General features: G+C 40.1%; 2 protein-coding genes across 7 annotated transcripts in view; one reads left to right on the forward strand and one right to left on the reverse strand.

Annotated features, from left to right (window-relative positions):
• Positions 1-255: 255 nt before the first annotated feature.
• OXSM (3-oxoacyl-ACP synthase, mitochondrial) lies at positions 256-11658 on the reverse strand. 2 transcript variants are annotated; one of them, XM_010358005.2, is made up of 4 exons: positions 11373-11658; positions 4623-4916; positions 2778-3788; positions 256-698 (listed from the first exon to the last, which is right to left on the reverse strand). In XM_010358005.2, exons 3-4 carry the CDS (start codon positions 3755-3757, stop codon positions 296-298), a joined length of 1383 nt encoding a protein of 460 aa, XP_010356307.1. In that variant the 5' UTR covers positions 3758-3788; positions 4623-4916; positions 11373-11658; the 3' UTR covers positions 256-295. The 2 variants fall into 2 exon arrangements, with proteins under 2 accessions (XP_010356307.1, XP_030789016.1); XM_030933156.1 differs by having other exon boundaries at positions 2778-4916.
• NGLY1 (N-glycanase 1) overlaps positions 11056-26761 on the forward strand; it is a 67965-nt gene continuing 52259 nt past the window's right edge. For all 5 annotated transcript variants that reach the window (XM_010358006.2, XM_030933140.1, XM_010358007.2 and 2 more), the window contains exons 1-2: positions 11056-11393; positions 16928-17042. In XM_010358006.2, coding sequence (XP_010356308.1) covers positions 11263-11393; positions 16928-17042 — 246 coding nt within the window. In that variant the 5' untranslated portion in view covers positions 11056-11262. The remainder of the gene's footprint in view (positions 11394-16927; positions 17043-26761) is intronic.

The following is a 26761-nucleotide window of genomic DNA, read 5'->3' on the forward strand; positions in this document are numbered from 1 at the left end:
CGGTTATTTTGTCCCCCAGAAAACATTTGGCAATATCTGGAAACACTTTTGGTTGTCACAACTGGGGAAGAGAGTGCTATTAGAATAGATTAAGAAGGGATCAGGATGGCGTTAAACACCCAACAATGTACAGCACAATCCCCCTTTTCCTGACAAACAATCATCTTATCCAAATATTAATAGTGCCAAGGTTGAGAAACCCTAACATAAAGGATATCTGGGTATCAATGTATAAATATATAATTTCTTCACATATAACATTTAAAAATCAGTATTTAATTACAAATGATTCATTCTACATTCCAGCAATACAAAGTGTTGCATTAGTACCACCAAAACCAAAAGAATTGGTGAGGCCAATAAATCTTTTCTCAGTTTTCCATTCCTGTGCCTTTAGTGGAACATAGTTGAGATCAAATTCTGGTTCTGTACAATCCAGGTTTAAAGTAGGTGGTAGTTTTTGATAATAACAAGCTAATGTGGTAAAAGCTGCCTCGGCCGCCCCTGCAGCTCCCAGCAGATGTCCTGTTGCTCCCTTAGTTGAGGAAACTGCAAGGGCATATGCATGGTCTTTGAAGAGATGTTTGATTGCTTTGTTTTCAGCAGCATCTCCCAATGGTGTGGAAGTAGCATGTGCATTTATATAGGATATCTCTTCAGGCTGTACACCTGCATCTTTTAAAGCAGCAGCCATACACCTAATAAAACAAGAAAATACATCAGGACTAAGTTTAATTTTAACAAAAGTCTCTTTATCTGTATGGCTTATGTGAAACAAATGTAGGTATCCAAGTACACTGGATGAAAAGAATCCCTTGTTCTAGTAACGGAATGCTATCTTGGATTACCATGTGAGTTAGGATGTCATCTCTATGGGAATAAAGAGTCACACTCACTACCTTGGACTGGTTCATCACCAAGAGTTAAACACACAAGCCAATGCAAGATTGTATAATCTCAAATAAAATATAATTTCATTTATTTGCATTGGCATTTTTCCTTGGGGAAAAAATATCATGTTGACTCAAGACTAGAATAATTTTTCTTCCAGGGATTTTTGGAGTGTGGCAATTTTTTATGAGAATTATAATTATGATTTTTCTTTCACATTTAAATTTAAAACTTGGCATACTTCCCAATAATCTACTGTTTCATTGTTTCAAATAATCTTTCCAAATCCTCTTTATTTAGGCCATAAGAATTCTAAACAAAAAATTACATAGGCAAACTAAGCCAAACAAACTTAAGAGTAAACAATATATCTGAAAGAACCTCTGAAAACGTTTTGGATCTCATCTTCCTTTAGTTCCTAAGAGAAATATACACGTACGTACGCGTGTGTGTGTATATATATTTCTTAACAGCCAGCTCAGAGTATAATTTGAAGTACGCTGAAAGGTTTCCTGTGAGCTTATAACCATTTCTTCATCTATTTTGTTACTATGAATGACATTTTTAGCACCAGCAACTACTCACTAAAATTCAAAAGTAGGCCAGGCATGGTAGCTCACGCCTATAATCCCAGCACTTTGGGAGGCCAAGGCAGAACTGCTTGAGGCCAGGAGTTTGAGACCAGCTCTGGCTCTGGCAACATAGCAAGACCCCAACTCTATTAAAAAAAAAAAAAAAAAAGAAAGAAAAAAGAAAAACAAAAACAAAATAAAAATTCAAACATATAATTTAGGGGTAGGTAAACTATGGCCCTGGCTAGATGCCTATTTTTGTAAATAGTTTTCACTGGAACACATTCACGCCCACTCATTTACATACTGTCTACGGCTGCTTTCATATGACAATGGCAGAGTGGATTAGTTGCAACAGACTCCATGGCCCATAAAGCCAAAAATATTTACTATATTTTTCCCATTACAGAAAAGGTTGCTAACTCTGGCTAATTTAACTAAGTAAAACATAATATGATTTAATAGCTATTAGCTATCTATTAACACATTATCAGGGACTTTTTTTTTTCATTTTAAATGCACTAATCTATAACAGTTAACTTAAATGTAGTCCTTAAACCAGCAGTATCACCATCACCTGCTAGAACTACAGAATCTCCCAGTCTGGGAAATAAAGTGAAACCCCATCTCTACAAAAAAAAAAAAAAAAAAAACTGGTCTCAGTGGTGCATTCGTATAGTCCCAGCTACTCAAGAAGCTGAGGTGACAGGATTGCTTGAGCCCAGGAGTTAGAGACTGCAGTGAGATAAGACTAGCATAAGCAATAAAGAGAGACCCTGTCTTTAAAAAAACAAAACAAAACAGAATCTCAAGCACTACCCTAGACCCACAGAATCAGAATCAGCATTTTAAATAAGATCCCTAGGTGATTATAGTTTGAGAAGTGCTGATTTGAAAAGAATAGAATCCTGTTGAAAAGAACAGAATCCTGTTGAAATGGAGCAAAGACCAGACACATCTAGAAGGGTTGACTTTACTTTCCAAGTCTGATGAAGGGTCAAAGAAGAGGACTTTGTGAGCGAGCACACTGATGCTTAAGCAAAAATGGAGGCATGAAAAGTTGGCAAAGGCACACATGGTCTTTTTCGCAACTCCATTGGTTTTAACTCAAATGCAATTTTGTAAGGATGTTCAAATGCTTTGAAATACTTCAAATATCTTAAGCAAAGAATTAAATAATCTTGTTTACTCTAAAAATTAAAACAATAGAGATTCGGTACACCAAGGCCAGACACTACAATTTTCCCTAATTTGGGACTCCCAATAAAGTGTCTTATTTAGAGAAATATTTAGAAGGAAATAACCCATTTTTACCTTAAGGCACCTTCTCCTTCAGGATCAGGGGCAGTTATGTGACCAGCATCACCTGAGAGTCCATAGCCCAAAACTTCTGCATAGATCCGGGCTCTTCTTTGAACAGCATGTTCATATTCTTCCAGCACCAGCACAGCTGCACCTTCTCCCATTACAAAACCATCTCTCTTTGGATGAAATGGTCGACAGGCCAACTTGGGATCTGAGTTTGTGCTCAGAGCCCGGGCTCTGGAAAACCCAGCAAGAGATAAAGGGCTAATACAAGAATCTGTACCTCCAGCCACCATCACATCAGCATCACCATGGGCTATAAATCTAAAAGAGTCTCCCACAGCATGAGCTCCTGTGGTACAGGCTGTGGATACCGCATGATTTGGGCCCTTGAGTTTATATCGAATGCTGACCTGGCCTGCTGCCATATTGATCAGAATCTTAGGGACAAAAAATGGGCTAACTCTATTGTAACCTTTTGTCTGAAAATTCAAAAAAGTTTCAGAAACCACTTCAAGAGGAATCATTCCCATGCCAATTGCAACACCAGTAGCCACTTGATCAGCTTCTGACTGAGGATGCCAGCCAGAATCCTTCATGGCTAATTCTGCAGCCCCAATGGCCATGATGGTGGCAGAAGACATGGACTTGATATCTGATTTGGACACAAAGTTTTGTTCATTGAACTGACCTTCATCACTACCTCTTGGCACATAAGCAGCAACACTGCAAGGGATACTCTTATACTCTTCACCAACCAGTGAAACAATTCCACTCTCTCCTGCGATAAGACGATCCCAAACCAAGTGAGTTCCAACACCAAGAGGAGTCACTAAGCCAATGCCGGTAATGACAACTCGCCTATGCAATCTGGATATTGGCTCAGTTCCGAAAAACTTCCTTTTACTTCTTGTTAACTGTTGGCATAATCTTGAACACAGAAGACGAGTGCTTGTAATTTTGAGGAAATTTTGCAGGCAATTGGACATGATTGAGATTCAGATGATCAGAAACACTTTCCTGTGAAAGACCACAACACATCTAGGAGGTATTCTTTTAAATAGCTTAAGGGCCTAAGGAAAAACATCCAAGGTGTTCCTTTGGGTGCTTGATATGAGCTGCTAATGAACACAGGGAAAATGGTACATAATTTCAATTTATACCTTAACATCAAACTACCTGTTTAAACTTATCTCCTTTTCTAGACTGTAAGTGCCCTCAGACATTTGAAGACAAATAAATGAATTGATGATTCATTCGATTCACCAAAACAGTAATTCAGTGAAAAATATAAAGGCACCTCCAGCCTGATATGAGTTGCAGGAAGCATCCTTTGTCAGGATTACTGATAACTTCTTCTAAATAGCATTTCTGGTGTCAGTGGCACAGAAAACACATTTCAGGGCATATTCTCTTAAGTAAGTAAGTGGGCTTTATCAATCTTCAATAATTAAGGACAACGAGCCTTTTCAAAACGCCACCCAGGGCCAAGAGCCCTAGACTGAGCGTCTGGATATGTGGGTTGGAAACAGACTCTGTGACCAAGACTGGGGGAAGGGGGCGAGTCTTTCCACTCCTCTAAACTTCTCCAATTGAATCATCTGTGGAAGGAGGGGTTAGGACTGGTGGATCACTTCAAGGGTACCACAAAGGCCAGGAGCGGGAGTAATAGGGTGTAGTCACTCCCTGTACTGCCTCAGTCACCACCACACATGTACACACCTGAAGCAGCATGGCGACAGAAAAAGAAATCAGGCCCTAAGTCCTCGGACTCCCCTCTCGAAATTCAACCCTGACTGGATTTCACTGTAAAGGAGGAAAGGAGGGGCGAAGGAGGAGGGTAGCGAGCGATACCTGTAACACGTTTACAGCTCCAGACACACTCGCCACCGTCCTAGGCGATGACGCGCTCGAGCGCACGCGCACGCGCACGTACGCTCATGCGCGCTCCCACGTACGCTCATGCGCGCTCCCACGTACGCTCATGCGCGCTCCCACGCACGCGTCTCGTCCGACTCCCCTTCCGCCGGTTGACTTTACGCCGCGTCACCTTGGCGGAGGTCAGACCTTGGGAGGTGGCTGGGTCGCTGTTTGCCTTAGCAGAGACACCTCTCTCGGAACCTCAGTGACTCGCCGATAATCAAGGACCTGCAAATAATGCGATGAGATAGCATTTTCACCCATCAGAAAGGCATTTTTCTTTGGCAGTAATAATGCCCAAACATTCCTTTTTGTCGGAGAAGGGACACCATCGTATTCTACTGGAATTGTAAGAAAGAATTAAGGAAATGACTGCAGTTACAAAGTTATTGCTATATCTCGCAACGTTATTAGTACTTGTGAGTAAAGAAGAACTAACCAAAATGGCCAACATCAGGAAATTTGTTGTGTATCTTGTGGTACATCCAAATGTCATGCAGCCGTTTAAAATAACTCTACGGGTGAATATTTATTAATGAGATGTTGAGACTATTTGTTAGGAGACATAGTTACAAAACAGTATATATCCGTTTTTTTCAAAAATAATTCTTTAAAGATCTCCAAGATGTATAATGATTGTGATCTTTCCCTCATTTTTGCTTGGCTTTATTTAATAAAGCTTTTCTACAATAAACAAATGGTTTTGTAGTAAAGTTTTTACTTTTTAAAAGTTGTCACCAGGCTGCTCTGCTTATGGAGTAGTCATTCTTTGTTCCTTTACTTTCCTAATAAACTTCTTTCACTTAAAAAAAAAAAATTATCACCGGATTTGAGACAGTACTTAAAAATATCACACCCATTGTAACAATGGAGACTTTTGTTTCTAAGTGTCTGAAAAATTCATTAACTGTTTGCTCAGAGCGGATTGCAAATCGATAAAGGGAAAATACAACATGAAAATGTAAAAAAAGCAAGAAGTCGACAAGATGGTATTCATTGAACATCTGTTTTTCACATGCTATCCCAGGCATGAGTTTAGTCCTTGCTCTTCTTTAGAAAAATGGTTGACCATAGAATCTTCATCTGGACCTTCTAGTCATATTATGTTTCTTTCTGGGTAATGCCTCTTGAAGCCATTGTTTCCAAGTAGAGTCCTCTGCATTCTTTCCTACCCCTGCAGAAGAATGTGAGTCAAGCTTAGCTTTTCCAGGTTGGTCCTGGATTTAAATGAGTTTGGAAATCTATTTTGTTTAAAATAATTCAGCAAAGTCCAGTTTGACCTTCGTCCCAGGCCTAACCAGTCACCTCTAGTATGATCCTCATTCAGTGACAAATAGAGTTACTTTAAGAAGAATTAAACACGTGTTATAAAAAAAACTAACACTTGATGAGTAAGTACCTAAACTTGATCTCTTTTTCATTGCTGTCTTTAAAATAATAGTGTGAAAATACCTACAATACTTTCTCTGAAGCTGAACTCATATGAAACATACAATTTTAATGTGCTATTTCTTTTGTAATATCACAAAATCATCTTGGCTAAGAGGTGACAAAATCTTTCCAAAAAGTAAAAAACCCGTCATTTTTGTATCTACCTCATCACCTTTTCTTTGATCTGGAAAAGGGTGGGAAATTTTATGATATTTTATAGCTTTACATATTTGGTACCATATTTCCTGCTACAATCCCATGGTGTCTTCTTGCACCAAAATCTTCAAATGGGCTCTGCTTATCCTACCCTCCTATTAAGACTTTTTAGGTCTGCCTTAAATTCTTTGTAATCTGATTCAAAACTATCTTTCCAGTTATGGCTCCCACTCTCTATTGAGCTTTCCACCCAGCAAACTGATTTTCATACTATACATGTCTTGATTGATCCTAAGTTTTCTCATCTCTGTACTTTTGGTATTTTCAACAACCATTCATTTTCTTGCTATCAATGCTTTAAGTTTGAATGCAAAACTGAGTAGAGGTATGGCTCTTGCTTTCAAGAAGTTCTTGGTCTAATAAAGTTCGTGGTCAACCCATTAGAAACAAGTAAGTGCAAACTACAGAAACAAGAGCTGTAGCGGAACTATTGTAACACAGAAGAGACAATGAGGTCCGTGCTACCTTGTAAAATCAGAAAAGGCTTCAGAGAAATGATCCTTGAACTGCATCTTGGAAATGAATATTTGTCTAGTAAATTGGGTGGGAAAGGGCATCCTGGCAGGAAGAGTAGAAAAAAGGCCTGGAGAAATGAAGTGTCATGGTATCTTCCACAAACAGCTAAGTATGTGGCCCATGTCAAATTTGAAGTGTGGGACAAAGCAACAGTAAAAGCATGAGAGTAAGGCAGGGCCCAGGTCACAAAAGCCTGGGGTATCATACTGAGGACTTTGGATTTAATCCTGTAGTTCAGAGAGCATATGCTAGCCTCCATGGTATAATTTGGAGTGCAACATTCTTTTATTGATTCTAAACTCCTCTCGAAAAGACATGGTAAACTCTCTCATTCCCTTCACCGGAGTCTCTCTTACTCCTCTTTGTCTTGAACAAAGCCACTTAAAATATTTAAGTTACCAGCCTGGTTCCTGACACCATTTGACTTTAGAATGTGGGTAGAGGGAGCCATAGAAAACTTTTTACCAGGAGAACAACATGATCAGATGGGTGCTTTAGAAAGATCACTGTTGCACAAATGAGTAGGGTGGATTGGAAGGATGTGGAAATGGACACAGGGAAGAAAGAATGGATGCAACACGATGAGGCTCTCAGGGCAATGGCGAGGAGAGATGTAGGAGATGTTGAGAAGGAAACATTACTAGGATACTGTACATGATTTAAGGAGGGTGGGGAGTCCCTCACAGCTAGCAAGTCCTCTCCTTTCTCACCTTCTCAACCTCTCAATTTAAGGCCTCTGTTCAAATTGTCCCCCATCACTGAAACTGCAGCCCTCAATGAAATTTCCCTCTGTCTAAACTAGTAGTTCTCCAAGTTTCCTGTGTATCAAAATCACCTGCAGGGCTTGTTACCACACAGATTGCTGGGCCCCACCTTTAAAGATGGAGCTTCAGAATTTGTTTTCCTGACAAGTTTCCTGCTGATGCTGCTGTTGCTTGTCCAACCACTGCTGTAAACTTATGACTTCTATGAAAGTAGGGACCATGCTTGTCTCCTTCACAGTGCTGAGCAACTAGTAGTCACTTCATAAATATATGATGAATAAGTGAATTATGGAATGAATAAATCAACATTTATCCTTATATTTGAGAGTACACATGCACTTTTTGTGCATATCTCACCAAATGACTTTTGTGAAAACCAATGCCATAGCATTAATATTGTGATAAAAATGTACAGTCCATAAAATCATAGAAATCACCATTTTAAAAAAACATCTGAAATTTAAGTCCTTCCAAATAACTCTTTAGTAACACTTCCGTTAAAGTTCTTGAGTAACTATAATCTCTTTTGAATACCGCCATTTATAAAACTATTAAGGGAATCCATTATAATAAGGGACTTTGTCTCTCATTTTCCTGGCTGCTTCCTCCACTTCAATCAAGTTGGAGATACTCTAATTCTTCCGTTTCCTTTAGAAAAGCTGAGTAAGTTACCCTACCTTTTATACCCATCGTTGTTTCAAACAACCAAAGAATGGTCTAGTACTAAATCAGCATTGAAATTCTTGTTCTTTTATTTTATTTTATTTATTTATATTTGTCCCAAAATAAAGATATTTTTTTCCAGGATTTCACCTTTATTAAAAACATCATTTTTAGAGTTGATGTATCATGGCATTCTTCTTTTTTTTTTTTCCTTCTTCTTTTTGAGAGAGTCCTGCTCTGTCGCGTAGGCTGGAGTGCAGTGGGGCGATCTCAGCTCACTGCAACCTCTGCCTCCTGGGTTCAAGCGATTCCCCTGCCTCTCAGCCTCCCAGGTAGCTGGGACTCCAGGCGTGCACTACCGCGCCTGGCTAACACTATTCTTTAATAAAACAGAAAAAAGAACTCTCTAAATTTTTCCCAGGATTGGTTTGGTGATATTAAAAAGTTAACCTCCATAAAAACCATTAGCAAGGAGAGGGGTTGAAGTCTTTCAGGAATTTGTATAGTGATTCACTATTGTGTGACTACATTAAGTGATTAACCAACAACTCTTTATTCAGAACCTGCTGTGTGCAAAGCAGTCTGAGACAGATGGCACAAGAGACTTTTAATCAAATAGGGAAGACAAAACTAGCGATAACTTACAGTGAGATAGCGTTTTAGTTGAGGAAACAAACTATTATGAAGAGAAAAACAAGTCATTTTGTTCCCCCACAAAAGTACCCTATGACTATTCTATCTGTCAGAGGGAAGCCTGAGCTAGCAGCTTTCTGCCCTTTACTTGACACCTCTGCTTCAATACCAGAGCATTTCCACTTTGGTGTTTTGTATATAGACAATCTTCCTTTTTCTTTTTTTTTTTTTGGTAGAGATGGGGTCTTGCCATGTTGCCCAGGGTGGTCTCGAACTCCTGGGCTCAAGCGATTCACCTACTTCAGCCTCCCAAAGTATTGGGATTATAGGCATGAGCCACCATGTCCAGCCCCTAAATTTTTATTTGAAAAAAAAAAAAAAAAGAGTTCTGTTGCATTTTAAAAAGTCACAAATACTGCATAATATATATTATTCTCATATAATTAGTAAAGTATAAATAAATGTATCAATGGAAAAAAGAAACCCAAATGAAGAGGAATAAAGTTTGTGATAGCTATATCCCCAGACCCAAGCCCCTAATCCATTGTGTAGTTATAGGAGACTACATTTCCCAGACTCTCCCCTTTTATCTTTTTATGTTTTTTTATTTTTATTTTTATTTTTTGTAAATCTGGCCTTACTGAAACACCCTCTTTTATCTTGATGAGGCCTCATTCTTAGCAATGATATAGTAGAGAAAATGCTGTATGTCATTTCTGGGCTTATGTGGTTAAAAGTAGGTGTGACTTTTTTTTTTTTTGTCCAAGCAGGCTGCCTGGATTTGTAAATAAAATTTCACTAGAACATAACCATGTCCATTTATTTTCAAGTATTGTCTGTGGAGCTACAACTGTAGAGGCAGAGTTAAATAGTTGAGACAGACCTTATGGCTCACAAAGCCTAAAACACTTACTATGTGGCCCTTTACAGAAAATGTTTCTTGACCCCTGTTCTAAGGGATGGAAGGAGACTGGGCCCACTGACATTATGACACCTGCATTATTAAACTGTTATATGAGCCAGAAAGAAATTACTCTTGTGTTAAGCCACTGAAAATTTTAGTTACAGAAGTTAGCAACGCACTACTATCTGTTGAACACGCCATACTTGGAAGCTGGTCCAAAGATCTACATATTTATTAAAAGCGTACGTATATCTGGGAGACGAATAGTCATTGAAGTGGATGGCATAGCTTAGGGTCTTGCTCGGAGATTCTGGAAGAAAATTTCAAGTCTTAAAAGCAAACAGATGAAACATCAAGAAATTTAAAAGAAGTTATTCAGGCAAATCACTTATCTTAAGAAATAAAGTCAAGACAAATACTTGGTGAGGTTGAAAAGGAATTTCTGCAAAGAAGGAAGCCAGTGGTAAAGTACACTTTCAAGGACATGGTGGGGCAGAGACTGGATTAAAGTAGTTAGGGATGCATCTTCTAAGAGGAATAAAAGACCTTGATCACATGATATACCTAAAAAGCAAGTCACAAAATAATACCCCTTACTGTGTGGGATGCAAATTTTTATTTTCTTCCCTTCCCGCCCCCGACATTCTATAATATTGCGTAATTATTATGCATGTGTTTTACGCTGGTCACCACGCAGTAAACCGAATCCACAATCCATTATGACGTTGCAACCTACGGTTTAAAAATACACTTCCTTACAGAGGAATCATATACTAGTTGAGCTGGGACTTAGATTTTCAGTCATTCGCCAAATTGTGAAAAGAATACACGTAACAAACCCAGCAGAGTTCATAGCCATGGTTTTGCTTTTGACGTTTGTTGCTCCTTCCTTCTGGGGTCTTGCATCCACATCTATGTAGAACCTCCTGACAATCTGCGAAGTGAAGGCTCTAAGGTCGTTTTATTTGTGGGGAAAGGAGAGAGGTACATGCGGTTTCTCCACCTTAATAGCTGGATCAATTAGGCTGGCCCCGGGGCGCTGAGGGATCCGGGTTTCTGAGTGGCACGTGCCAGCACCATTCTCCCGGTACCTCTAGACTAAAACCGACCTCCCCTCCAGCCGAGCTCATCCGTCCTAAGGACTCGACAACCCCCTCCTCCAGCCCCACGCCCCTCAGCCCCGGCGCCCAGGCCCCGCCCTCCCTGCGGAACCCCTCCCCAACCTGTACCACCAGGCCCCAGCCGGCCGAGGGCCCCCACGTTGCTCCGAACAGCCCCTCGCCCCTCCCGAAGGGGCAGCAGTAGCTCCCAGCCGAGCTGCCCTGCTCCCGCCCCAGGCCCCCGACCCCGCCCCTCCCGGTGGCTGCGGTAGCCGCTGCGCGCTGAAGCGCCTGCTCAGTGTGGGACACGGAGCGCGAGGGGCGGCGGCGGCCGCTGGCGCTCAAGCATGGCGGCGGCGGCGCTGGGCAGCTCCTCAGGCTCGGCGTCCCCGGCCGTGGCCGAGCTCTGCCAGAACACCCCGGAAACCTTTCTGGAGGCCTCCAAGCTGCTGCTCACCTATGCTGACAACATCCTCAGGTGCAGGGCAACGGGGTCGAACGGCGGGTACCGGGGTGGGTGGGCCGCGGCGCCTTGCTCGGCCAGGGACTGGGGGCGTCCGGCCTGAGCTTCGGAGGGCAGCGACGCCCGGACAGACCGGGACCTGGAGCTGGTTCTGCTCCTAACGTCCGAGCCCGTCAGCCAGGGGCCTCGGGACCCGGCCAAGTCCCACCCCCGCTCGAGAAGAGGAAGTTTCTTTGCAGTTGTGACTTGGCACCTGCAGTCAGGGTGCTGCGGGTGAACTGGAGTCCCGGAAGCGGGGCCGGGCGGAGGAGAGGTAGGAAGGCGTGCTGCAGACACTGCCGCTCTTCTCGTCGTTTAACGACCTCAGATACCAGGACACAACGGTAACCGCACCGCGCGTGTCATTCCCCCTGCGTGCATTTTCTCGAGCGGAGTGGCTTACATTTCCACATACTTACCAGAAGTTAGTCACTGACAAAGTGATGTTTTCTTCCCATGTTGAGACTATCCGAGTACTAAAGCATATGCTTCTGAAGTGGTGGGTTTTAAAATTTTTAATGTTTTCTTCTGCCCACTTTTGTTGATTGAAACATTATAGTATTTTGAAGTTACGGTTTTTATATTAATACTTGGACTCTACTATATAAACTCTTTAAGAATTCGTGGAGGTTATCGCCTTGGATGAGAGTAATTAGCTTCATTTTCCTGTCAGCAAAATTGCACTTTTAGAGGTCTAGGGGACCTTGTAGATTTCGGGAATTGGGAGGCAAGTTTGATGATTCATTTTGAATGAGTACCCACCTCAACTCTGCAGATCAAATGATGTGTCTTAACGGAGAGACATGGTGTTGGGGGAGGGAAATGGAACTGAGGTTAAAGGAGCGCCACTTGCTTTATGGTGTTACCTCATTTATCAGGTCACCGTGATTAATTAATTAGGTTCTCTGTTCCCCTCAGCCCCTGGTGCATTAAGTGGTTGGTAAATTATCATGAAGTCTAAGAGGAAATTCTTCTCCGTTTCAAGGTTATGTTTCCTGTGACCCAATTTTAGACATTAGTTACATGTGCAGTTTTTAAAATCCATGTCAGTAATATTTCATTTAGGCAATGGTAATGATGTTTAAAGTAAATTGAAGGGAAAATATGTTGAGCCCTTATTTTGTGGCAGATGCTATGAAAGATGCAACATGTAGCCTGTTCACAGCTACATAATTGTGACCTATGTGGGGGCCACCTTCGTGCTCTGTGACACCTTCTCAACTCACCTTTTTCACCCTTTGAGGCCTTACAGCTCTTCACAGTACAAGGATGCCAAGGGACTCCATAAATGAACTGATAGGCTGGGTTCTCCAGAGCTCATTAGCTGAGACTTACCACCTGGAAAGCCACTAAGCTATTTAAACCCCACTAGTCAGAAAAAAGAGGTGCCCTTGTAACGAAGACTCACTTCTGCTTTAAATCTAGTGAAACCGAAAATGCTGAGGTTTAGTTTGAGGAGGAAACCTTTGCATGCAAATAATGACATTTAACATCATAATCTTCATTAGGAATGTTTACTAATGGCTTGTTTCTGATTTTTTTTTTTTTTTTGGAGACGGAGTTTGCTCTTGATGATGAGGCTGGAGTGCAGCGGCGCAATCTTGACTCACTGCAACCTCCGCCTCCCGGGTTCAAGATTCTGAAAGATGAGGGGTGTGGCAATGAGCTCAAAGGATAGTGGACACACTGGAATAATGCTGAGAAGAGTTTAAGAAAGTCTTTGTGCGTTGCTTTTCCAAGGATAGGAAAGGGGATATGATGGGTTTGAAGTCTAATGTCCCTACAGCCCTCTAAGTCTTTGAGGGCTTCAGGGTCAGGCCTTTGGTATCAGTCTATGCACAAAACCATGGTCAGTTTACTCAACATATTTAATAAGAAAAAAGATAGAATTTGAGGAACTGGATGTGACTGTCATTGCTGGACCCTGTTTGCAGTATTCTTTTACTGAGAAAAATAGATTAATGTGAGGTCCAGAGATGATATAAAAATAAAATTGCTCACTGGGCACAGTGGCTCACTCGTGTAACCCCAGCACTGTGGTTGGCCAAGGTGGGCAGATTACTTGAGCTTAGGAGTTAGAGACCAGCCTGGGCAACATGGCGAAACCCCGTCTCTACAAAAAAAAAATACAAAAAACTAGCCGGGCGAGGTGGCGGGCGCCTGTAGTCCCAGCTACTCGGGAGGCTGAGGCAGGAGAATGGCACAAACCCGGGAGGCGGAGCTTGCAGTGAACTGAGATCGGCCACTGCACTCCAGCCTGGGCGACAGAGTGAGACTCCGTCCCCAAAAAACAATAAAATTTAAAAAAATAAATAAATAAATAAATAAATTAGTCAAGCGTGGTGGCAGACACTTGTAGTCCCAGCTATTTGGTGGGTGGAGGTGGGAGGATGGCTTGAGCCCATGATTATGCCACTGCATTCTAGCCTGGGTGGCAAAGTGAGACCCTTTCTCAAAAAATAAATAAATAAATAATAAATAAATAAATAAATAAATCTCACTAGAAACTAAGGAGGAAAATCTATATTGTATATCAGTAGTTAAATGGAAGCAACATATATCAAAAATAACAAAGGCCAGTCGAAGTGGCTCCCGCCTGTAATACCAGGGCTTTAGGACACCCCAGGTGGAAGGATTGCAGCCGGGTCAACACAGTGAGACCCCATCTCTTCATAAAAAAAAAAAAAAAGCCAGGTGTGGTGGCTTGCCTGTAGTCCTAGCTACTTCAGAGGCTGAGGCAGGAGGATTGCTGAGCCCAGGAGTTCTAAGCAGCAATGAGCTTTGATAGTGCCATTGCACTCCAGCCGGAGTGACAGAGCAAGACTTTGTTTTTTAAAAAACAAAACAAAAACAAACTATATGGGAACTGATGTGTATTTTATAAGAATTTTTAAACAATTGTGAAAGAAGGAAGAAACTAGAAAATTCGCCCAGAGAAAGACCGAGCATGTAGAGATCTGAAAGCTGTAAGGAAAAGAATAGATTAAAATAGCTCAAGCAGTTTTGAACCAGTAGGTTATATCATCCTGGTGGTACTGACATGTTTATCACCCGTGAAATACATTGAGTGTCAGGAAAAGATGCCTCATTTATCTAAAAGTAGCTTTGATAAATGTAAGATTATCTTATAGTTCAGTTTTCTTAAGTGATAAGAAAGAGAGGCTCACTTGTAACACAGTGTAGCATGGAAGCCAGGAATGCTGAATGTTCTGCAGTGCTCAAGGAAACTCCACTAAGAAAAGGTCCCACGTGTTAATGGTTCTGAGACTGAGAAACTCTAATCTAATACACAGAATAAAGAGTTGAGAATAAAATTTTCTTTGTATTTAACAACCATCCGTGATTCTCAAATTACGTACAGTAAAGAACAATGTTTTTGTTTTAATTTCCAATCCCTTATGGACCAATAACTTTTGTAAAATACACTGAAAATTTCATGGCAGTATCAAATTGCTATATACCAAACATTCCATTTCTGTACTTCTTGCTTCATTTTTATGCCCTTGTAAACAAACAAAAAATTTCTGTACTTCTTGCATATGGGTAGCAAATCATTTGTAGATTAGCACCAATCTGTGGACATTTTGAATAGCACTATTTAGAGCTTTTGTCTCTGAATATTCTGTAATAAACTTATATGATTTTTGAAATTAGGGAAAAGTTTAAAAACATTCATTGAGTATTTATGACACTTTGGCAATAGGTAGTTGACTGGTGAAAAACAAATGCAAAATTTGTTAAAACTTATAAAATTAAAATATTTGCTTTTTGGTTTTGTTTTTATGTCAGAATACCTATGGAACATGTGTAGATAGGACAAAGTTGATAAGTCATTTGCTAGCATTTGTCTACTCACCATACCATACCCCAGGCTGATGGCTTCTTATAGAAGTACATCTTCCTGTGGATCCCAGACACTGCCTCAGAATCCTCCTTAACATAGTACTTAAAGAAGTCACTATCACTTTAAGGCAGTTGGTGTCAGATATGAAAGTTATCATCCTAAACTATGTTCTGAGAGTCTTTTGTATATAATACTGTGATTATCTTAACCTTATGTTCTTTTAATGTTTTTTTCAAACAATTCTTCTGATTTATCAAAGTAATTAAAAATCTCAAACCAAAACTTTTCATGTGCTGGTTTCTTGTCTCAAGTATGCTATTCAAAATCTTAATTATGGTAAAAGAAATTTATATCTTCCTTTTATTGCTGTACTGTGTTGAGAATGTGTCTTGGGCCAGGTGCGGTGGCTCACGCCTGTAATCCCCAGCACTTTGGGAGGCCGAGGCGGGTGGATCACCTGAGGTTAGGAGTTCGAGACCAGCCTGGCTGACATGGTGAAACCCCGTCTCTACTTAAAAAATGCAAAACTTAGCCAGGAGCGGTGGCACACACCTGTAATCCCAGCTACTTGGGAGGCTCAGGTGGGAGAATTGCTTGTACCCAGGAGGCAGAGGCTGTAGTGAGCCGAGGTCACACCACTGCACTCCAGCTTGGGCAACAGAGCGAGACCCCCCTCTCAAAAAAAAAAAGAATGTATTTTAAACTGAATGGAGACCCCCACCTCAAAAAAAAAATGTACCTTAAACTTAACAGCACAGAATGTAACTTACTGTTTTTACTTACAGTAAAAACAATCACTGGTTTAGGGAAGAAAGAAAATCAAGTGACCATAAAGGTATACCTAGGTCATGTTTGTCGAAAGTAAAGTCTTTGAAGAACTATGACCTGTTTTGTTTGTTTTGTTTTGTTTTGTTTTTTTGGAGACGGACTCTTGCTCTGTCGCCCAGGCTGGAGTGCAATGGCACAATCTTAGCTCACTGCAACCTCCGCCTCCCAGGTTCAAGCGACTCTCCTACCTCAGCCTCCCGAGTAGCTGGGACTACAGGTGTGCACCACCACGCCCAGCTAATTTTTGTATTTTTAGTAGAGACAGGGTTTCACCATGTTGGCCTGGATGGTCTCAGTCTCTTGACCTCGTGATCCACCAGCCTTGGCCTCCCAAAGTGATGGGATTACAGGTGTGAGCCACTGCACCCAGCCATGATCTGTTATTATATAACTTTTTAGTTTCTTTCATTCATTTCACGAATATTTGTTAACCACCATATATGTGCCAGGCACCGTTCTATATGATGAGAATTCATCAGAACAAAACAGATACAATTTTTTGCCCCTGTTCAGAGATTACATGGATTTTTTTTTTAAACAGCCTAAAAGACTCATTAAGGTGTCTAGACTTAACAGCACAGAATTAAGATGTCACATGGATTTTCTTTGTGGCAGCATTAATATGAGGTGTGAAATTAAACAGTGAGGTGGTGCTAGATGTGTATTGAAGTAAGAGTCACAAAATTGAACTACTTTTCCAGACTGCTTCCTATTTATTTGAAGTTCGAGCCTATGCTACCATGTAGGAATGTAGCCAGTATAAAATATTAAAAGGAATACAAAAACACTATGAAAAATATAAATTACCATGTATAATCAAACTTTTGTTTTTTGTCAGAAACCCTAATGATGAAAAATATAGATCTATCCGGATTGGAAACACAGCTTTTTCTACTAGACTCTTGCCTGTCAGAGGAGCTGTTGAATGTTTATTTGAAATGGGCTTTGAAGAGGTAAGTATGTTCGAGGATTTCCTCTCCCCTCTTCACGTACAAAGCAGTCATTATCATGTTGGTGAATAATTGTTTGAATAAGATAATGTTTTTTCATTTATCATTTTGGGAATCAGTAGAAATAGTTGTTTCTTCACTGATTGGACCTTTAAAAATCACAGCAAGTATGGTTTAAAATTTCAGTAAAATATAACAACGCTCCACAGAGAAATTCTTACGAGTCTCAATTCTTTAGTATAAGGGAGGGTCAAACATGCAACCCCAGGACCAAATGTGGTTCACTTTGGACTTTTAGCAAAAACCTGATTTGTGAGCACACGTGAATACTAATAGATCTAGCAACCTGTCTCTAGTAGGAAATGAAAAGAGTCTGAAGTAAACAGAAAAACTGAGTTCAGTTGCCACACAGAAGGGGTTTCTTCTGTGACAGGAGAGGAGTCTCAGTATGTTTTTTTGTTTACTTCAAACGAATATTTTGGTGTTACCTTTTGGAATCTTGTGGTGTAGTTTAATTTTATGACACATTGAAAGTAGTTATTAAGATTCCGAATTTTCTTTATGTTTATATCCTTAACTAGTTCTCCTTTGTAGAGTGTTGAAAGAACTTGAACAGGTTACAGAGACTCAGTAGTCAGCAGTAGGCAGAATAGGCAATTGTAGAAATTGTTAAAGAGATATGCTGAGCTGCTATGTAAGATTCAATTTTCTTCATGCCTCTCTGCTTCCCTCCCCAGGTTCTATTTCAGTCCCTGAAGTAACAGTAGTGAACAAAGTAGTAGATATAATCCCATCTCATGTGGAGCTTAGATTTCTACTAGTTTAAACAGCCAGTAGATGTGAAAGCAAGATAAGTGCAAAGAAGAAAATAAGACCAGGTAATAAAATAAAAAGTACTTTGCATGGCAGGCAGTGGTCAGGGAAGGCCTCTCTGAGGAGATGACATTTGAGCTGTGACTTGAAACATCTCAGGTACCTGAAACTCTCAAATAAGAGTATTTCAGACAGAAGGATTAATGTGTGTAAAGGATTTCCTGCAGGAGTAACCGTGAAACAGAAATAAGCTGCATAAGGAGGCAGAGACCAGGACACGTGGGGTCTTGAAGACTGCAGCAAAAGACTTAGACTTTATTCTAAGTGAGATGAGAAGCCATTGGGAATTTTTTTTTTTTTTTTTTTTTTTTTTTTTTTGAGATGGAGTTTCACTCTTGTTGCCCAGGCTGGAGTGCAATGATGCAATCTTGGCTCACCATAACCTCCACCTCCTGGGTTCAAGCGATTCTCCTGCCTCAGCCTCCCAAGTAGCTGGGATTATAGGCATATGCCACCATGCCTGGCTGATTTTGTATTTTTAGTAGAGATGGGATTTCTCCATGTTGGTCAGGTGGGTCTCGAACTCCTGACCTCAGGTGATCTGCCCACCTTGGCCTCCCAGAGTACTGGGATTACAGGCGTAAGCCACTGTGCCCAATCTGGAAAGTTTTAAGTAGGGAAAAATATTATTTTTCCCTACTTAAAAAAAGATTATTCCAGCTTGCTGTAAAGAGAATTCTTGGAGGTGGTGGAATGGGGACAAGAGATGAAGCAGGGAGACCAGTTAGAAAGCTTATTATATTAGTCTAAATAAGAAGTGGTAGTGGTTTGTGTCAGGTCCATGAAGGCAGGGCTTTTTGTCATTTCTGTTCCTTGTGTTGATAGCTCCTGGAATAATGCTGGTACATTAGAAATGTTAGGCACTCAATAAAGATTTGTTGAATAAAGTACTGATGGTGGAGATGGAGAGAAGTAGATGGATCCAGGATTTCTTTTTGTGGCAGAATCAACAGGACTTGCTGGTGATTTAGATGTAAGATATAAGGGAAAGGAAGGAATCAGGGACTTATCTATGTTTTGGTTTAAGCAACTAATTGGATGGGAGTATCATTATTTGAGATAGAGAAGCCTTGGAGGGTAGCAGGTTTTATGTCTTTGGACAATTGTGACTAATTTGCTGTCAAATATTCAAGTAGAGATGTCAAGCAGTTGGATATATGAGTTTACAACGCCAAAGGAGAGACTAGGCTAGGGATATAAATTATGGTGTCATCTGATTATAGATGATACACAGGCATCTTAACGTAAAGAATTTAAAATTCCTTGTTCAAGGAAGTGCCAGTTTTCAAGATTCAGATTGGTTGGGAAAATTGAGTAAATGACAACTGAAGGCTCTACGCATTTCTCATGTTGAAGTGTCACATATTTAACAGAATTAGATTTGTCTTTCATTCAGCAAATATTTGAGTGCCAAGTAGGATAGCTAGCCATTCCAGTTTGCTCAGTACTGACCTGGTTTTAGCAGTGAAAGTCCCACATCCCAGAAAACCCCTCAGGCAAACCAGTGTTGGTCACTCCAGTGCCAAATAACAGGCCACACTGAGACTTGTAGTAGTATTGGATGCAAATGGAGTCACAATTTCAGAAAAGATTAACAGGTTTTGATATGACTAATTTATACTTAAAGTTTCTGTTAGGCTTTAAACATCGCACCTCAGGACTTGTCTGAAGTAAATGTTTTATCAGCGCGACTAAGTTTAGGAAGAACTAATAGTGCTGAAACTGAACTCTACTACCAAAAAGAAATTTGGTGGGTTTTTTAAAGAATAATTATATGGATACATAATAGTTGTACATTATGGGGTGCAGGTGATATTTTGAGCAAGCATACAAATGTGTAATGATCAAATCTGAATAAGTGGAATATCCATGATCTGAAGCATTTATCATCTCTTTGTGTTAGAAACATTCAAAATTCTGTCTTCTAGCTATTTTGAAATATACAATGAATTGTTCTTAACCATAGTCACCCTATTGTGCTATAGAACATGAGAAATTATTCCTATTTAACTATAATTTTGTACCCATTAACCAATCTCTTTCTATTGCCCAGTCCCTTCTATCCCTCCAAGCCTCTGGTAACTGCCATTCCACTCTTCTTTATTTTTTTAAATTTGTATTTAATTTTGTAATATGTTTTTACAGTCACTCTTTTCTTCTATGGGATCAGTTGTTTTAGCTCCCACATATGAGTGAGAACATGTGTTATTTGTCTTTCTGAATCTGGCTTACTTAACATAAGGTCCATCCATTTCCATCCATGTTGATGCAAATGACAGGATTTTGTTCTTTTTTATGGTGGAGTAATATTCCATTGTGTATATATACCACATATTCTTTATCCATTTATCTGTTGATGGACAATTAGGTTAATTCCATATCTTGGCTATTGTGAATAGTGCTGCAGTAAATGTAGGAATGCAGATATCTCCTCAATATGCTGATTTTGGAAAATGGTGGATAGGAGACAGGACTAACTTGCAGCTCCCAATTGGACTGACAGAACAGTGCCTGGAAACTCACATCGTGAACTTTTGCTCTGAGAACTACCACAGGAACATTCCAGGAAAAACAAAAGAATTCACAGATCCTTTGAAAAAAGCAGCTTGCTGCTGCAAATTCCATGAGACAGAGGGAAATCTGTGAGTGCCCGAAGTGTGAGGGGGGAAAGTCCACTGCGGAACCTGAAAATCCAGATCATGGGAGAAAGGTTTAACTTTACCTAGAGCTGAGATGGATTTAGAGAGCTGAGCGAAATACAAAAGTAGAACAAGTGGCGAGAAGAGCCTGCAGGCACTCCTGGCCACCAAGGAAGCCATTTCTGACTTTATCTCACAGGGGTCCTTGGGGAGGACTGCCAGTGGAATTGGGGAAAGACCACAGGGAGAATGCAACTTGCAGCTGAACATGAATTTTCCTGGACTGGGGAGTATAGGGGAGGCGGCAAACGGGAAATGCAGATATAAGCACAGAAGCCAAGGCAGGGGGAGGGGGTGAAGCCTGAAAGCCCTGATTGCTTTCTCAGTGGGGAGACTTGTAGCCTGGGGCAAAATCTCAGCGCTGCACACACTGCCTGGCTATAAACTTGGTGCTATGGGTGGCTTATGGTGGGAGTGAGACTGGCCCTTCTGGCTGTGTGGGAGCTGGGCAAGGCCTGTTATTGGTGGCTTTCCCTCACTTCCCTGGTAACCTGTATGATGGAGCAGAGACAGCCGTAATCTCCCTGGGAACATAACTCCATTGGCCTGAGAACCACACCCCCATCCCCCACAGCGGCCACAACAAGCCCAATCCAAAGAGAGTCTGAACTCAGACACGCTTAACCCTGCCTTCACCTGATGATCTTTCTCAACCCATCCTGGTAACTGAAGAGAAAAGACATAATCTCTTGGGAACTCTATGGCCCTGCCCACCACCTGAGAAACCCAGATGCTTATCCAGTCAACCCTAGAGCAAGCTTATATCCTCTTGATACTACCGTAGCTGATGCTGTCTTGAAAGCATCACCTCCTGGCTGAGCATCACTTCCTTTCCAAGAAAGGAAAAAACAACAGCTGATTCCACCACCTGTAACATCCTGGCTAACCAGAGGTCCTGAGTCTGACCACATGACAGCTTTACTGCCAGCACACCTGGAATTCGAGAAAACCAACACGCTAAACAAAACTACAACCAAGGTCCCACACAGAGTCCACTTCACTCCCCTGCCACCTCCATCAGAGTAGGAACTGATGTCTATGACTGAGACTTGAAGACAGATCACATCACAGGACTCTTTGCAGATACTCTCTAATACCAGTTCAGAGCCCAGTAGCTCTACTGGGTTGCTAGACCCAGAAGAGCAATAACAATCACTGCAGTCCAGCTCTCAGGAAGCCCCATTCCTAGAGCGGGGGAAGAGCAGCACATCAAGGGACCACCCTGTGGGGCAAAAGAATCTGAACAGCAGCTCTTGAGCCCCAGATCTTTCCTCTGACATAGTCTATACCTAAATGAGAAGGAACCAGAAAAACAGTTCTGGTAATATGACAAAACAGGGTTCTTTAACATCCCCAAAAGATCACACTAGCATAGTAGCAATGGATCCAAACCAAGAAGAAATCTCTGAATTGCCAGAAAAAGAATTATTAGGTTACTCAAGGAGACACCAGAGAAAGATGAATACCAACTGAAAGAAATTTAAAGAGTGATACAGGATATGGATGAAAAAAAATCTCCAGAGAAATAAATAGTATAAATAAAAAACAATTACAGCTTCTGGAAGTGAAGAACACACTTAGGGAAATACAAAATACGTTGGAAAGTTTCAACAATGGAATTGAACAAGTAGAAGAAGAGAACTTCAGAGCTCAAAGACAAGGCTTTTGTATTAACCCAATCCAACAAAGACAAAAAAGAATTTAAAAAATGATCAAAGCCCCAAGGAAGTTTGGGATTATGTTAAACGACCAAACCCAAGAATAATTAGTGTTCTGGAGGAAGAAAATACATCTAAACGCTTGGAAAACATATTTGAGGGAATAATTGAGGAAAACTTCTCTGGCCTTGCTAGAGATCTACATATCCAAATACAAGAAGCTCAAAGAACACTTGGGAAATTCATCTCAAAAAGATCATCACCTAGGCACATAGTCCTCAGGTCATCTAAAGTCAAGACAAAGGAGATAATCTTACAAGCCCTTAGGCAAAAGCATCAGATAACCTATAAAGGAAAACCTATCAGATTAACAGCAGATTTCTCAGTAGAAGCCTTACAAGCTAGAAGGGATTGGGGTCCTATCTTTAGCCTCTTTAAATAAAATAATTGTCAGCCAAGAATTTTGCATCCAGCAAAACTAAGCTTCATAAATGAAGGAAAGATAGTCTTTTTCAGACAAACGCCAAGAGAATTTGCCACTACCAAGCTAGCACTACAAGAACTGCTAAAAAGGAGCTCTAAATCTTGAAATAAAACCTTGAAATACCAAAATATAACCTCCTTAAAGCATAAATCTCACAGATCCTATAAAACAATAAATAACATGATGAAAAAAACAGAAAAAGTATTCACACAACAACTAGCATGATCACTAGAATAGTACCTCACATCTCAGTACTAACATTGAATGTCAGTGGCCTAAATGCTCCATAGAATGGCAGAATGAATAAGAATTTACCAACCAAGTATTCTCTGTCTCCAAGAGACTCACTTAATGCATAAAGACTAACATAAGCTTAAGGTAAAGGGGTGAAAAAATATATTCCATGCAAAAAGCCAGCAGGAGTAGCTATTCTTATATAAAACAGACTTCAAAGCAACAGTTAAAAAAAGACGAATAAGGGCATTATATAATTATAAAAGGCCTAGTTCAACAGGAAAATATTACAGTCCTAAATATGTATGCACCTAACATTGGAGCTCCCAAATTTATAAAACAATTGCTACTAGACCTAAGAAATGAGATAGACGACAACACAATAATAGTGGAGACTTCAGTACTCACTGACAGCACTAGACAGGTCTGCAAAATTGACATGGAAGGGACATACCTTAAGGTAATCAAAGCTGTGTATGACAGACTCACAGCCAACAGTATACTGAATAGGGAAAAGCAGAAAGCATTCCCCCTGAGAACCAGAACAAGACAAGGATGCCCACTTTCACCACTTCTATTCATCATAGTACTAGAAGTCCTAGCCAGAGCAGTCAGACAAGAGAAAGAAAGAAAGAACATCAAAATTGGTAAAGAGGAATAAACTGTTGCTGTTTGCTGATGATGTGATCGTACACCTGGAAAACCCTAAAGACTCATCCAAAAAACTCCTAGAGCTGATAAATGAATTCAGTAAAGTTTCAGGATACAAAATTAATGTACCCAAATCAGTAGCACTATTTGTGCACCACAGCGACCGAGCTGAGAATCAAGAACTCCTTTTATAGTAGCTGCAATAAAATAAAATAAAATAAAATAAATAAAATAAAATAAAATAAAATAAAATACTTAGGAATATACATAACCAAGCACGTGAAAGACCTCTACAAGGAAAACTACAAAACATTGCTGAAGGAAATCATAGACAACACAAACACATCCCATACTCATGGAAGGGTAGAATCAATACTGTGAAAATGACCATACTACCAAAAGTGATCTCCAAATTCAGTGCCATTCCCATCAAAATACCATCATCATTCTCCATAGAACTAGAAAGAAACAGTCCTAAAATTTTTAAAAGCAGCCTACATAGCCAAAACAAGACTAAACAAAAAACAAATCTGGACAAATCACATTACTTTACCTCAAACTATACAACAAGACTGTAGTCAACAAAACAGCATGGTACTGGCATAAAAATAGGCACATAGACTAATATAATAGAATAAATAACTCAGAAATTAAAGCCAAATACTTACAGCCAACTGATCTTCAACAAAGCAAACAAAACATAAAGTGGGAAAAGGACACCTATTTATTGGTGCGGAGATAATTAGCAAGCCACATGTAGAAGATTGAAACTGGATCCTCATCTCTTACCTTATACAAAAATCAACTGGAGCTGTATGAAAGACTTACCTCTAAGACCTGGAACCATAAAAATTCTAGAAGATAACATCATAAAAACCTGTCTAGACATTGGCTTAGATGAAGACTTCATGACCAAGAACCCAAAAGCAAATGCAATAAAAACAAAGATAAATAGATGGAGCTTATACTAAAAAGCTTCTGCACAACTAAAATAATCAGCAGAGTTAACAGACAACCAACAGAATGGGAGAAAATCTTCACAAACTAGGCATCTGACAAAGGACCAATCTCTAGAATCTAGACGGAACTCAAATCAGCAAGAAAAAAAATCCCATCAAAAAGTTGGCTAAGGACATGAATAGACAGTTCTCAAAAGATATACAAATGGCCAATAAACATATGAAAAAATGTTCAACATCTTTATCAGGGAAATCAAATCAAAACCACAGTGTGACACCACCTTACTCCTGCAAGAATGGCCGAAATTAAAAAATCAAAAAATAACAGATGTTGGTGAAAACTTTTATACTGTTGGTGGGAATGTAAACTAGTATGACCACTATGGAAAACAACGTGGAGAGTCCTTAAAGAACTAAAAGTAGATCTACCATTTGATCCAGCAATTCCTGTACTTGGAAATCTACCCAGAGGAAAAGAAGTCATTATATGAAAAAGATACTTGGACACACATGTTTATAGTAGCACAATTTGCTATTGCAAAAATATGGAATCAATCCATCAGTCAACAAGTGGATGAAAAAAATGTGGAGGCCAGGCCGTAGTGGCTCATGGCTGTAATCCTAGCACTTTGGGAGGCCGTTGTGGGTGGATCACTCAATGTCAGGAGTTCAAGACCACCCTGGCCAACATGGAGAAACCCCATCTCTACTAAAAATACAAAAATTTGCTGGGCATGGAGTGGTGAACACTTGTAGTCCCAGCTGTTCAGAAGGCTGTGGGGAGAATCACTTGAACCCGGGAGGCAGAGGTTGCACTGAGTTGAGATCATGCCATTGCACTCCCACTTGGGGGACAAGAGCAAAACTCTGTCTCAAACAAAAAAGCGGATAACTGTGGATACTACTCAGCTATAAAAAAAAGAATAAAATAATGGCATTTGCAACCTGAATGGCATCAGCAACCTGAATGGAATTGGAGACCATTATTCTAAGTGAGGTAACTCAGGAATGGAAAACTAAACATTATATGTTCTCACTTACAAGTTCTCACTTATAAGTGGGAGCTAAGCTATGTGGACACGAAGGCCTAAGAACCATACAGTGGACTTTGGGGACTTGGAGACGGGAAGAGTAGGAAGGGTGTGAGGGATAAAAGACTATACATTTAGTCGGGTTATAAGTGCATCAAAACCTCAGAAATCACCACTAAGGAAATTATCCATGTAACCAGACACCAACCCCTTCCCCAAAAACCTATTGAAATAAAAAAATAGAATTTAAAAAAATTAAAAATGCTTAAAAATTAAGCATAAGAATTTTTTTTAAAATTAAAGATCATTAAAAAATGATTACTTTTTTTGGATATGTGCCTAGCAGTAGGATTAGTGAATTGTATGGTAGTTCTACTTTTAGTTTTTTTGAGGAACCTTCATACTCTTTTTCTTAGTTTACATACTAATTTGTATTTCCACTAACAATGTATAAAAGATTATTTGCTCTAGATCCTTGAGGAATTGCCACACTGTTTTCCACAATGGTTGAACTAGTTTACAGTCCCACCAACAGTGTAAAAGTGTTCCTGTTTCTCCACATCCTCTCCAGCACCTGTTGTTTCCTGATTTTTTAATGATTGCCATTCTAACTGGTATGAGATGATATCTCATTGTGGTTTTGATTTGCATTTCTCTGATGACGAGTGATGATGAGCATTTTTTCATGTGTCTGTTGCTTGTTCATGTGTCTGTTGCTTGTATGAATGTCTTCTTTTGAGAAGTGTCTGTTCATATCCTTTGCCCACTTTGTGATGGGGTTGTTTTTTTCTTGTAAATTTGATTGAGTTCTTTATAGGTTCTGGATATTAGCCCTTTGTCAGATGAGTAGATGGCAAAAATTTTCTCCCATTCTGTAGGTTGCCTGTTCACTCTGATGGTAGTTCCTTTTGCTGTGCAAAAAGCTCTTTAATTAGATCCCATTTGTCAATTTTGGGTTTTGTTGCTGTCGCTTTTGGTGTTTTAGACGTCAAGTCCTTGCCCATGCCTGTGTCCTGAATGGTATTACCTAGGTTTTCTTCTGGGGTTTTTATGGTTTTAGGTCTAACATTTAAGTCTCTAATCCGTCTTGAATTAATTTTCGTATAAGGAGTAAGGAAAGGATCCAGTTTCAG

Source organism: Rhinopithecus roxellana, chromosome 1 (assembly GCF_007565055.1).
Source record: "Rhinopithecus roxellana isolate Shanxi Qingling chromosome 1, ASM756505v1, whole genome shotgun sequence".
Classification (NCBI taxonomy): Eukaryota; Metazoa; Chordata; class Mammalia; order Primates; family Cercopithecidae; genus Rhinopithecus; species Rhinopithecus roxellana.

Bases quoted from the DNA above. Each gene is read 5' to 3' on its own strand.
- OXSM (XM_010358005.2), bottom strand. From the start codon at position 3,757: ATGTCCAATTGCCTGCAAAATTTCCTCAAAATTACAAGCACTCGTCTT. The intron at 699-2,777 runs GTAAAAATGGGT...TTGTTTTATTAG, and splicing joins GAAGGAGAAGGTGCCTTAAG to GTGTATGGCTGCTGCTTTAA.